The sequence below is a fragment of the Megachile rotundata genome, chromosome 4 (assembly GCF_050947335.1).
Source record: "Megachile rotundata isolate GNS110a chromosome 4, iyMegRotu1, whole genome shotgun sequence".
Lineage (NCBI taxonomy): Eukaryota > Metazoa > Arthropoda > Insecta > Hymenoptera > Megachilidae > Megachile > Megachile rotundata.
Window position 1 is genome coordinate 11,445,752 of NC_134986.1, and position 13,552 is coordinate 11,459,303.

Below are 13,552 nucleotides of genomic sequence, written 5' to 3' on the forward strand. Positions count from 1 at the left end.
TGCGAAAAGTAGTTTTTTTAAATTAAACAATCTCAATTAAATTCTGTCGAAAATTTAGTTAATTCGTAGTACGAATGCATTGTACCATGGCGCGTGAGTACTTTGGATCGAAGTTAAAAATGGCGACGGATTGTTGCCTCTCTACCGCAGTTGAACGCAACTGAGCAGAAGTTTTACCGAAACATGAGAAAAATATTTATTATCAGGTGACAGCAACCGCGTGGCCAATTTTCAAAGGTGATAGACGTTTTCTTTTTACAAAGGAATTTATCAATATTAAGTCCGATTTGACGTACATATCTATACAACAGTATTGCTATGTTATTTCTCCGTATTACACGTGTACAATGTTAATACTTATTTCATGGAGCGACTAATTTGGTCAAAATTATTGTGACTGACTCGACAATGATTTTTTATTATTAATAATGTAAATTAATCTAATTTTTATAAAACCTTCCAGTGTATGTATGTGTTGAATACTTGACTGTATTTTTTCAAATTATATTAAACAAGGAGTTTAAACAGAACAAAAAAGTGGCATGACGCTGAATCTTTAAGACCACAGTCAGCTACTTATAGTTTCGTTAGTATTCTAATATCTGAAGTGAAATAATTGCGCGCCATCTACAATCTTATGCTAACATATGTTCTAACTTGCGTTTTTTCTCACTTATGTTGCTGTTGGCAACGCGATTGGCAACAAGCCATATTATATCATATTATTATATACATATTATGTAATTATTTATGTTTAATAGCCGTATACATATACTTTTATATTAAATCAAGTATTTTAATTATATAAGAGCCACTAATTTATTAAAATAATTAGCTATACAATGACGTTAACGGTTCTTACTGTTTTATTTGTATTAAGTGCTTTGGCGCTAAAATTTAAACATAATTCAAAACATGGAGGCCACGTTAGCTAACGAATGGTTCATATGAATAAATATATGTGTATTATGCATATAGGAGAAGAAGGTACCACTTCCCACTACTCATTAGATTTTTGGATGCTAAATTTTTTAATTTTTGTATTCATAAATTTTCAAGTTTAGAACTTCAGAAATTTGAAGATTTGAAATCTGGAAATTTTTGGAATCTTGAAAAAGGAAATATTGAAATTTGAAAATTTATAAATATGAAAATAACTGGTTCTATTTTAGAATTATTATATAAGTGCGAGACACACCAGTTCATCTTCTTCATATGAGAATCTTAAATTTTTCAGATGATTGGCCGACGCTGTGCTCTCGTTGCTTTGGGCGGACTTTTGATTCTTGTCCTCAGTGTCAATGTATATTTCATACGAATGATCGTAGAGAGCTCGTCGCACAAAGCCTCCTCAAAAGGTATGCCAGCCTCACAATTGAAGCCTGAACAGGAAGAATTAATATCTCAGGCAGAACAAAATTTACAAGTTCTGCAAAAATCGGTCGCAAAAAATATGGCGAAGAAGATTATGGATGAGATTCAAATATTACCATCAAGATACTTCAAGCAGAATACCAGTTACATGATAGTATTGGACCGATTGTTAACTGAACTGAGAATAACGCCTAATGTTCGTGAAAATATATGGAATATTCCTAATAATAACGTTAGTAGTATACTGAATATTTAGACAATATAAAATAAGTAATATTGTATTTATATTAATATTGTATTTTTAGTGGCCTGATGCTCATCAATTAATTCCACCGGTTGCACCTGAACTGGGAACAATACTGGACACTTTACGCAAATCAAGAGTGATACGAGCGGATAACGCGCCACTTGGTACGCAACTGAAATTAATGTTAACATTGGAACACGGGACGAAAGCGATGTTCAAGCCTCAGTGGTATTCTAGGGACGCTATTATTCGAGGGCCTGTTTACCACGGTAAAGACAGGCACAATGCTGAAGTTGTAGCATTCCACTTATCTTCCTTACTGGCCTTAAGAAGAGTACCTCTTACCGTTATCAGAAAACGTATGTACGTTTCATTTACATTTCAGTTAAATTCTATCAGGATACCATGCAGGATATAAGGATTCTCCATGAAAGAAGTAAACACAATTCCTTCATCAGTTTACAACTTCTCCAACTATCAAACTTTCTGGAATGTTACATTTTTAAATTTTTAAGTTAATTTAAGTTGTAGATTTCAAAATCAGTTTACTTATTTTTTCATGAAGAATCTAAAGTTTCTAGTTTTGAAGTATCTTGTGTAGTCTGACCCACAATGTTACTTGGAAAGATATTTAAAAAAGATTGTTACCCAGAAAGATAATTCAAATTATATTTGCAGTCGATTTAAGGAACGAGATTCGACCACGAGCGACCCCCGAGCTTTACGCTACCATGTACCAAGACGGTAACGATACTTGTCTCTACGGAATCTGCCATTACTGTTCGCCCGCAGATCCAGTTTGCGGATCGGGAGACGTTTTGGAGGGTGCTTTAATTTCTTGGCTACCGCGGTACTTAAAACTTGTGAAGCACCGTCATCCATGGCAGAGAACATACAAAAGAAACAAATTTGCCATGTGGGAGACGGACGACAATTACTGTGAAAAAGTATAAATCTATTGTACTTCTTTGTGAGTTAAAAATAGTATCAATACATGCATGTTGTTTTTAGGTGAAAGATTCCAAAGCATATTCACCACAGTCATCGAGTAGGCTTTTAGATTTAATCGACACAGCTATTTTCGATTTTTTAATGGATAATGGGGATCGCCATCATTATGAACTGGCGCAGAATAATTTTCATAACCCCGCTGTTTTATTAATTGATAATGGGAAGAGCCTGGGAAATCCTGACGTTGATCATTTTGATATTTTAGCTCCATTGTATCAGTGTTGCATGTGTGTATTTATTAAATATTTTTGTGATGTTATTTCATGGCTTATTTAAGATTAATATTTTTCTTATTTTGATTAATATTTTTACCTTAGGATTCATAAAACTACTTGGGATCGTTTGAAACTGTTCAGTGGTGGAACTTTGAGCATAGCTCTTGGAAGACTCGTTGAACATGAGTCTATGATGGCGGATGTTCAACCGCTTGTCACAGATGCCCACTTAAGTGCCATGGATAGGAGATTGCTTACTATTTATGCGGTTGTAGAATATTGTTTAAAAAGTAAGAAATATGCTTCGAACGTTATTCTGGATCACCGGTAGTTCATCTTTCACAAGCTCTAGTGCATTTATCAAATTTGAATGTTAGGAAAATGTTCCTGCTGTGAGCTATGAACTGTATCTTTAAGTACCAATTCAAAGTGTTGGTTTAATTTAAGATTTCTAAAAATCTTATTGGATTGTTATTAGCACGAAAATAATGTACATAGTAGAAACAAATAAAATAGCTTTATACGGTCTATGTAATGACCTTGTTTTCTTTAAATACCTGACCCTGAAATTATAGATAATTTAGGATTTCATACTGCATCGCATACTTATGCGCAGTTGCACTGCGCACATTACGCTTCAGAAAGGTGATTCTACGAATTACATCAGAACGTAACTTAACGTTTGTTATAAATGAACCAAGGAGAGCATAAGTAGTAGCAGGTGGCATGAATGCTTTGAGAAATTTCTGAATCTGAAATTCGGTACCAGGAGAATACGAGTGAGTGAAGTGCAGAACGAAAGATTTAAAAAAATTCTTGAATTTGAAACTTGGTATCAGGGAAGCATAAACAGCTAGGAGGTAGCAAGAGTATCACTTCTTGACATTTCAATAACTTCCAGAAATTTTCAAGAACTACTTGTCAAATCTAAGGTACTGATTTTGGAAAGTGGTATTGAATAAACACGAGGAGGTGGCACGGCGGTTTTGGAAATTCTCGATTTTGAAATTTGGTGACAGGAGAACATAAGTGGCAATTTCTAAATTTTTGGAATAATTGTATAACATATTTATGGCTTTCGACTTAGCACACAGAAGACGTTTTAGAGTTACTTAATATTGCTATTTTAAGTGTTGCATTGTCTAAGAAGTGGAAAATGTCAATATTTTAGAATGTACGGTATGTCAAATATAGTTTGTTAGTTCCAACTTTCACCATTAGATGGCGAAGCATTTTAAGAAAAATGTAATTCTCTATATCATCGACAAGATACAGTATAGTGAGCGAACTGTTATAATGACTCAATATATTGCAATAATATTGGCATAAAATAAATATATAATAAACATATATTAATATATTAATATATTAATCAATAAAATCGATATTAATTGAATTAAAAAAAAAATGCACAAGTGGCGCCATCTCTCCGGCGAACAGGCTGAACTACACACTTTTGAAACTGGGCCTTGATTAGTTCTCGCACTCTACCGCTAGACGGCGACACTCAAGACAGAAGCAAAAACTATGAATTTTATATCATTTTCACATATTTCATTCATTTCAAATTTTAATGCAATACTTGTTTTAAATAGTGGCTCTTTTGTTTTTATTCTTGATATGACAAGAAATACAGTTCTTCCTTTTTCAAGGAAATTTGATGAGAATGACTAAATAAATATTCTAAACAATTTAAAGTTTTAGTGTGATTTATTTGATGACACAATAATTATTGTTATTTGAATAAAGTTCGAGTGCAGCGTCGTACAGCGTATAAATACGTTACAAACGTAAAAAACCTGTAAATGCGACTGTATAATTATTATTACGTTACATGCACATCTCGTATTCACCACGTACCACCGATCGAAGTTCGAGGATCGGTTTGAAAACCTGTTGAACATGTACAATATGTATAGTCTGCATAGCCTGTTTTCTGTCTCTCCGACATGTTGCACATAAGGGATCAATTCCTTTGCCTTCTATCGTTTTTTTTTACACTTTACATCGTTATAAAAAAAAAAAAGAACTCGCTGGCTAGCAACTGAGACCTCAAACCGATTTGCATCTAGTGCTATCGTAATGTCTCGCTCGTATTTACAATGTTACATGACCAGAATTACTCACGTATCTTAATTATAAATTTAATCCGTAACATACATTTAGCGCCGTCATTGTTAAGTTGTGTACGTGTGTGTATGTGTGTATGTACGCCGTGTGTACGTGTATATATTATTATTATATTAACATTTTTTTTTAATTAAATATAGTTCTCGTAGCAAAGTATGTATAAATAGACTATTTTTGCACGCACACCATCCAGTATTCGCTTCGAACTGCGCTGCATTCCTAAAGGCGAGACAAATACACTTCGTTTGAGCGTGTTCCGTCCATGAGATCTGTCTATCGATTAAGATTAGCTCTATTACCTGAAGATAATGGACGAGAGGAATGACGGTTTCTCGATCCCTAAAATCATGGCTCAGTTCGAAGACCTCTTTTTTTTGTTGTATTACACGACTTACACGATAATACTGTATATTCCATCCAAATTTCTCGAGTAGAAGATTCGCGTCAAGTTACATCTTAATCGTACTTGATTTGATCGTAGAAATGTATCTGTTTAAAATAGATTCGTACTTCCGTAACGGCAGCGTGAATTATTGCATCGCGTACACTAGTTGCTGTACACGTTTACGTCCAAACGTTCCAAGACATGCGTCTCTTACTTAAGTTTTAATTACATATCACACCGAGGTGCTTTACGCACATAAAAAATCTAGAATAAATATAGGCCAGTTGTAGGCATTCGAAAAATTCTTGACATTTATCATTCTTTTCTTTTTTTTTTCATTTGTAATGCACATCGCTCCGCACCTTACGTAAGAGCAAATAGAAGGACGTATTTTATAAAGAGCATCAATAATATCACGTACTGTCGAAAACTCCTCTTGGTTTTCGCTTTTATAGTTCCATAATTCGCCGTTCGTTTGATATATGTAACTTCATTGTAAAAAGTTAAAAAAAGGAAAGATCTGTATCCTAAAGATATCCAAAATTTATTTTTGATTCTTTTTATTTCTTTTGGCTTTTTTTTCGTTTTTTTTTGTGTCACTCTTTTTTGCGCATTTTACGTCTCGAATAGTATAAATCGTTTTTGAGAAACTGCTTGTTACAAACTGGCCCGATGCACATGATCGTCTTTAAAAGTACTGCCTTGCTCTCGTCGCTGGCAGTAAGAACTATCAAATTAAAGCGCTGATTCTACGCCCCTCGACGAAGACGTTGATGAACTCAAATCTTCAGAGTGTCGAGTGTGCGACGAGTCAAGGGAGGTAATCGAGTCACTGTCGTTGCTGTGAGGACTCGAATAATTGGCTGCTTCCTGTAACCTCATCAACATGTTCAGCTGCAACAACGGGAAATGCGAATTAATTATCATATTGTGAGATTCATGCAAATGTGCTTTATGAATATTATACTTTGATAGTGGACGGTAAACAGGAAGTCTTGCAGTTCCATTAACACTTTGTGGTCCGCCAATATATACAGATTACTTTAATATATTAATCAGTATTAAATTCAATACAGAATTTAAATTTAAACTAAACATCTTTCAGTTGTTAGTATAATTAGCACTTTGCATACAACTTCACATTATTAGCTGAGGATTTGATCTACTCATATTAAAATGCTACCTACATCAATCTTTTTAGTATGTACATACAACCACAATATTAATAAACGAGTCTGGTGTGTATCATTTGCAATGAGAACTAAATTCAGAAGATAATAAAATATTAAAGTATGTGCCAGCTTCAGACTCAGGTAGAATTAAAGTTCAATGCGGTATATCTCAAAGCGTCAATTGCAGTAAAAATAAATTGAAACAAGAATTAACTGCAACATCAGTAAGAAGTATCATTCTGATAGAAATTAATAGCAGTAAAAAGAGATATTAACCAGCGGATCTCCTTCAGTGTCGCTGTGCGTGCTGCCGAGACTTTTTACGCTGGATGCGCCGACCCCGGAAGTGTGTCCCGAAGTAACGACATCATAACCAACGTCTTCAGGCCGTAAACGAAGCAGAGCATCACTGCCGCCGTGCACCGCGTGCGTAGAAATCCACGGATAGCTCGAAGTGATAAATTGAGCTGGATCTTCCCAGGAAGAGTCGCCGTTTCCATTTCCACTCACACGTCTGCCGTAAAGTGTTAATCCTTCCCTAACCGCTTCGACCAGATATGGTATTACGGAGTAGTTCCACAGGTCCGTGAACCATACTTGAGAACCCGTTACTTCCATCGGACAGGACAGAAATAGCCGTGGACCTGAAAATCGAGCATTCAGTGATCGATGTTTCGCCGGCAACGTACAGAAACGAGATAAAGGAAACTTTCAGCGATTTACCTATAGTCACGTCGGAGCTGCTATGCGTTTCTAGGAACTTGTTGAGATGTAGCCAAACCCGTGGTAACCATTCAACCACCGCTGCCATTTCTGCGTTCCTGGTACCGCCGCATTCGCGTAACTCATGCTCCAATAGTTTTCGTCTGAGGTAACGGCCCAAGAAACCTTTTACTGGCTCCATGTGATTGGCGCACAGCACCCACCTAAAACGGTACAAAGTTAGACTGTTATATCAGAAGGATATAAACATAGTAACTTTGAAAGCTTTAACTCTCAAGCTTATGTTAACATTGCATAGTTTAATGTTATATAACAACGTGTTTTGTAATTGGACATTATATCTTTTGTACTTGATTACATTGTAGCATTGTACTGTTGTCATTATCAGCAATTTATGATAGAGTCAGGGGTCTAATTTACATTCTAAAAGTTTCGTCTAACTCATACATGAAGCTGAACCAGCCTAGCTCTTGTACCAGTAATAAAATATAGATAAGCAGCAGAGAATTGAAGTTCTAAAACGAAGCAAAACGTGCCTAAAGTTGTGATGTAACTGAAGATTCGTGGTGCTACAGGTAGCCTGACTCATGGTTCCGATGATGGCTGGACAGGACGAGTGTCTGGTGCCGAGAAGGCCGCTGAACAACTCTCCTAATGACGCAGCGTGTTGGAGATTTTCAAGAATGATCACTCTGGGTAGTTCATCGGCTGCGTTGGAGTCGCATCTTTCAGCGATGTGCGCGAGATACTGTCTGAGTTCTTTGCTGGATTTGTGATCGACGTTGAATGTAGCCACCGCGGTCGCATCCTTCGTATCGTTATCTGCATCTACCAAGGCATGAGCCAATTTTCCGGCTAAATAGCTCTTGCCGGTGCCACTCGGTCCGCATAGAATAACCCGACGATGCTCGGTCAGCAGAGATATCAATCGCTGCACAATGGATCGCGGTATTAGAGTGTCCACGGCGAGCCACGAGTAACCGGAAAGCACCAAATAAATAGTCTTCACGTGGCCAATCAGGTAGCCGCAGGGAAGCAATTCTGGATGCTGAGAGTCTGTCGTACATCTGAAACATCGGTGTAACCGTGAATTCTGAGAAAGATCCATAACAACAAAAAAATTGCGAGGTAATCACCTAGAAGCTTCGCCAAGGTGATAAGCGGAGACGCATTCAACGCCCAGACCCAAATTCGTCACAGGATCTACTCTGGAAACGTATTCCTTGAAACAACGTCTCACGGTTGAATCCAGCGAGTCCCACGTTGTTTTATTGCTGATGCACACGTTCGCGATCACACAGTGAGGAGGTTCACCCATGCTGCCATCCGAAGTACTCCCAGTCACAAGGTTGTAATTGAAATTCTTCTCGCTGCCCAGATAGATGGCCACATTGATCCTTTTCCCGTCTGTGTCCTGTTCCAACGTTGGCTCCCCGACTGTGGAGGTGTTTGATGGCACCACTGTATGTTCTGGTACGTTCAAGTCTTCCAACTGATCTGTGGTTCCACTGCTGTCGCCGTTTGCGAGTGCAGCGACGGTGGAAGCCACTTCTGTCATGCTGAAACGTCTGTCTGGATCACTGGGCAACGACGACTGCGAGGATGTTAGAGACTTTGATGTTACTAGTCTTTGCAGACGTTCGTTGTTCTGCTTCAGATTGAGCATCTCGTTCTGTAAATAGATATATTCATTGTTAGATGTGGAATGCTTGTTAAGAGGAAGATGAACGCTGATACATTTGAATCTTTGTTTTAGATGTACATGGAGTGTACTTTCTTTAAGGGTTGGAAATATGAAAATGGTTCAACGTTAGCTTATATATACTACAAAGCAACCATATATTTTTAGGAGGTCCTCAAAAGCTAATAATACTGATTAACATTTACATTTAGATTACTATTAATATCATTGAAAGATGTAACAAAACACACCCTCATTTTGATGACGGTGTCCTTCAAGGACTCCAACTGATGAGCCGAAGAAAGAGCTTCGAGCCTAATGTCGGTCAACACAAGATCCTTCTCCCTCAGTTGTTTCTTCAGCTCCACAACATCCTCGTCCTCTTTCTTGTACAACGCAGAGCTGCTCTTGCTTCCAGTCAGAGGATTCTCGACTTCCGGAGACTTTTGCCCGTTGCTTCTAGCACCCTGTCCCTTGGCGGAGTCGTGTTTGGCAGCGGTGGGTAACCTGGGACTGTTGGGTGCACTGAGATCTCCGCTGGTGGTTTCTTTGCAGTCCTCAGCATCGGAAACGGAGCCGTGTCTGTTCTTTCGCGACCTCGAGAAAGCCTTCGAAAAAGAGCTACGAAGCCAGCCCTTCTTCTTTTGGTGGCTGCTCGCCGAACATGCGCTGCTCAACGAATTCAGCGACGTGACACTATCCGCGGACAACTGCCTCGCCATCGAAGCACCCTGGTGATTGCTGTTCCCGGTGCACCCGGTGGTCCCGGAATCAGAATCGCCGAGAGTGTGACGGCGACCGTTGTTCGCGGACGGTCCGTTGTTCAGGCCGGCTTCGGCGCTCTGTTTTCGAAGCCTTTCGATCGTCTCTCGAAGCTCCTGCAGCTCGGAATCCTGGAAATTAGATGGACACTCAATTTCGGAGTAACACAAGTTTCACACAAAGGACTTTTGTCGTAATGTACTAAATTTATTCTTAGGAAGATTTGGATTGGGGAGAATGTAGGTGCAAGGTAGATTTGGATAAGGCAGATTTGGGGATGGAATGTTAGTTATTGAAGTTTGTAATTCTGCAAATGGTACAGAGATTTGTATGAAGTATAACTATCAGTTTTATCAGCTGGTTAGAGATGGTTATTAATTATAGTGATATAAGATACTTCATAGGAAATATTTCTTTCTTTCGTTTAACTGTAAATAAATGTAGACCAAGTTTCCTTAGTTTTGAGATTAATACGCTTTGCAAAAGTGGAGCTTAGAGTCTTTGAAATCATTTAAAGGTTTTGTAATTCTTCCTTTTAAGGAAGTAAGAGGTTCAAGTTTTTATTGGATTATTCGAGATTAATGGGCGCCCTTATGCGAGTTAAGGAAGCTGTGAATAATTGCTTGCATCATTAACGACTATATACTCGGTGATTTATCTTGTAGGACAGTAAAAACTAGCTTGGAGAAACTTTTCTTTTCCTGTACACGGTTCGCGAGCGAAGACGAAATTGTAATGATAGCGAGCAAACAGCAGTTTTGCTGCGCAAAAATGAGTGGAATAAATTGATTTTGTATGGGGTCTTGTTTTTGAGCAATATAACACCTCGTGTATTATATAAGTGGTTCGTACTATGTGTTGTATACATTTTCAATTTTTTAATGTAGAAGTATCAAATTATTGTAGTTTCAAATACTTTCAGTATTCAATTTTTCCAATTTCCAAACTTAGAAATTTTCATTTTTTCAATTTGTCAATTTCTCAATTTCTCAATTTGTCAATTTGTTAATTTCTTAATTTCTCAATTTCTCAATTTGTCAATTTCTCAATTTCTCAATTTCTCAGTTTCTCAATTTCTCTATTTCTCAATTTCTCAATTTCTCAATTTTTCAATTTTTCAAATTTCTCAATTTCTCAATTTCTCAATTTTTCAAATTTCTCAATTTCTCAATTTCTCAATTTCTCAATTTCTCAATTTCTCAATTTCTCAATTTCTCAATTTTTCAAATTTCTCAATTTCTCAATTTCTCAATTTCTCAATTTTTCAAATTTCTCAATTTCTCAATTTCTCAATTTCTCAATTTCTCAATTTCTCAATTCCTCAATTCCTCAATTCCTCAATTCTTCCATTCTTCCATTCGTCAATTTGTCAATTCGTCAATTCTTCCACTCTTCAATTCTTCCAATCTTCAATTCTTCAATTCTTCAATTCTTCAATTTAAATACCTTTTGATCTAGTAAGTTGCTAATTCAGAAATTTGAAAATCCATCGTTGCCCTCGAATGTTATTTTTAATTACAGAAATGTCTTCACTATAATAATGGCAAAGTTATGATAATCACCCTGCCCTTCAAATTTGCTTGAAAGTATGCAAATTTGTACTCCATTCGCAATGCACTTTCGTTCAAGATACAAATGGCTACAGTGCAATCTCGTAAGTGAAAATGAAGGAAAGTAAGATACTGAAGGCCGATTTATCATTTCACCATAACTAATCCAGCACTTAGGTTATGTGCTGAGTAAGTCTCTCATTTCTCCTGTTTACGAATATAAGCACGAACAAAAATAGCAATAACTTTAGAAACGATGAATCATATTCGAGTTCAGTAATGTTGGTATATCAACCTACTACATAGTTGAACTCAATTTTCCTCCTCAAAATAGAATTCAATTTATTTCCCTCCCATCAAGGAACTCATCGTTGCTTCAGTATTTTTGAAAATTTGCAAAACGACAATAAATATAAATTTGCATTTTGAGCAAGTTATAATTAAGGACTATAATTAAGTCTCAATTAAAAGTTCAAATGCAATATTCAACTGAAATCACATTTGACTAACGATTACAATTTAATCCTCACGTAAAGAAATCTTTAATTAACCTAATAATTAATTACCTTAATCAAATAAGTTAACACGAAACTCTACCTACTCCATCTCCACAAAATGTGAAATTTCAAGCTCCAAAAATTTTCTCAAAATCATCTCCCATCGAAGAAGTAGTTTCTATGAAGAGGACAAGGCTCCTTTTTATGACAACAGGCGCAATTATCCGATTCGCTGACCACAGAGTCGCTGCTCCAGGACTCCGTCGTGCTGAACAATTGTTTCATAGTCATCGAATCTTTCTTTAATTCATCAGACTTCTCTTCCCGCCCGTTCACCTTAAATCGTCGAGCGCCATTTTCCGGGCGAATTTTCTGACGAGGTCTCGCCCTGTCGGAGATACTCTTTAATCCCCGTCCCAATTTCGCATGAAAGTTGCTGAGCCTCTCCATCGTGGCTGTTCTCTGAGCCTTTCGATCCTTCCCCGATCCACTCGTATCCACGTTTCTCTGACGTTTAACATCCTTGCTGTCCTCGTTGGTCGACCTCTTCAGGGATTTGCCGGACAGAGCAGAACCCTTCGACGAAGTCGACTTCGATTCGATCGAGTAGCTGTCGGAATCAGATACCCGATGAGATCGCGAGGCAGGTATTTTACCGTTCACTGATTGAATTTGTTTGTCGGAAAGGAGTTTCCTTTGATCACTTGGTCGTCGACCTCGACGAGTTGAAGACAAATCCCCGGGCTTGTCCGAATTTTTAGTCCCTTGCATCACGTGGCTGGGGTTACAAGTTCTCGAGTGTGGGCTCTGAGAGGTTATGGATGATCCGGAGAGTAACCGAGTTCATGTTCGATTGTGCGGAGCTTCAGGTTCGCGTGGCACCTGACATCTTGCAGCGAGGATGGGGTTGGAGTTTCTTGGGAAAATTTGAAAACTTTGACACTTGGAATTTTGGAGTGAAGATGGCTGCGGGTGAGGGAAGAGCTTCGAGATATGATGAGATATTGTTTTTCGAGGTTGTGGAGGAAATAACTTGGTGGCGGTGAGGTAGACGTGATGAGCATATGTGCACGTTGAAAGACTTATAGGCAACATGCATATTGTTTGGAGTTGCGAAGAGATCTCAAGGATGAAGATTTCAAATTTTTTCATTTAGAAGTTGAGCAGTGTAGAACTATAAAAATTCTGAATTTATAAATGCATCAATTTACTCATTTTCGAACTTACTTTCTTTTCGGCAGTTGCAGTGAGTTGTTGCAAACGTTGTGTCATGTTAGACAGCGACTGCTCGAAAGCCGACACCACGTGCGCCTATAACATAAAAGAGAACGAAGAAAGTTAGAAACGATGAAGATGTTTCGAATGAATTGCACGATATATTAACTTGTTAACTTGTCATACATGTGCAAGTACATTTGAAATTTAATGAACCATTAATAATAGGTTTTTCTTTTTAATTTCTCCGTAACGTTTCAATAGAGAGAAAGGTCCATTACATCGATACGTGTGTGATACATGTGACATCGATTCACTTTTTTTTTTCTTCGTGAGAACGGAGCTTTTTTGCGGTTCAAAAATTAGTTGGTTAATATGGTATTGTGGTGAAAATTTTTGGTATGAGTTTTGAATCTTGGAATTTTGGAATTTTGGAATTTTGAGAGTTTGGAAATTTGAGAATTAGGAATTTTGAGAGTTTGGAATTTTGAGAGTTTGCAAATTTGAGAGTTTGGAATTTTGAGAGTTTGCAAATTCGAGAGTTTGGAATTTTGAGAGTTTGGAAATTTGAGAAGTTGGAAATTTGAGAA

At 37.4% G+C, this 13,552-nt stretch overlaps 2 protein-coding genes across 16 annotated transcripts in view; one reads left to right on the forward strand and one right to left on the reverse strand.

The window, feature by feature from the left end:
- The first annotated feature begins 72 nt into the window (after positions 1-72).
- Positions 73-4,876, forward strand: LOC143263899 (glycosaminoglycan xylosylkinase). Of its 3 annotated transcripts, none has more exons than XR_013037985.1 (7): positions 73-237; positions 1,238-1,606; positions 1,680-1,980; positions 2,300-2,568; positions 2,633-2,859; positions 2,950-3,626; positions 3,749-4,876. XR_013037985.1 is itself a non-coding variant. In XM_012281437.2 (7 exons), exons 3-7 carry the CDS (start codon positions 1,238-1,240, stop codon positions 3,176-3,178), a joined length of 1,395 nt encoding a protein of 464 aa, XP_012136827.1. In that variant the 5' UTR covers positions 73-237; positions 881-987; the 3' UTR covers positions 3,179-4,876. The 3 variants fall into 3 exon arrangements, 2 of the variants coding, with proteins under 2 accessions (XP_012136827.1, XP_003701650.1); XM_012281437.2 differs by adding an exon at positions 881-987 and having other exon boundaries at positions 2,950-4,876; XM_003701602.3 differs by having other exon boundaries at positions 2,950-4,876.
- The window catches only part of sick (sickie), a 295,306-nt gene continuing 286,292 nt past the window's right edge, over positions 4,539-13,552 (reverse strand). For all 13 annotated transcript variants that reach the window (XM_076531057.1, XM_076531062.1, XM_076531053.1 and 10 more), the window contains 7 exons: positions 12,975-13,058; positions 9,190-9,831; positions 8,394-8,929; positions 7,794-8,324; positions 7,258-7,460; positions 6,811-7,178; positions 4,539-6,256 (listed from right to left, as the gene is read on the reverse strand). In XM_076531057.1, the coding sequence (XP_076387172.1) occupies positions 6,098-6,256; positions 6,811-7,178; positions 7,258-7,460; positions 7,794-8,324; positions 8,394-8,929; positions 9,190-9,831; positions 12,975-13,058 (2,523 nt within the window). In that variant the 3' untranslated portion in view covers positions 4,539-6,097. The remainder of the gene's footprint in view (positions 6,257-6,810; positions 7,179-7,257; positions 7,461-7,793; positions 8,325-8,393; positions 8,930-9,189; positions 9,832-12,974; positions 13,059-13,552) is intronic.

Excerpts from the sequence above, each read along its gene's own strand:
- LOC143263899 (XM_012281437.2), top strand. The coding sequence starts at position 1,238 with ATGATTGGCCGACGCTGTGCTCTCGTTGCTTTGGGCGGACTTTTGATT. Across the intron at positions 1,981-2,299 it reads TCTTACCGTTATCAGAAAAC|TCGATTTAAGGAACGAGATT; the intron begins GTATGTACGTTT and ends TTATATTTGCAG. Across the intron at positions 2,569-2,632 it reads ACGACAATTACTGTGAAAAA|GTGAAAGATTCCAAAGCATA; the intron begins GTATAAATCTAT and ends TGTTGTTTTTAG.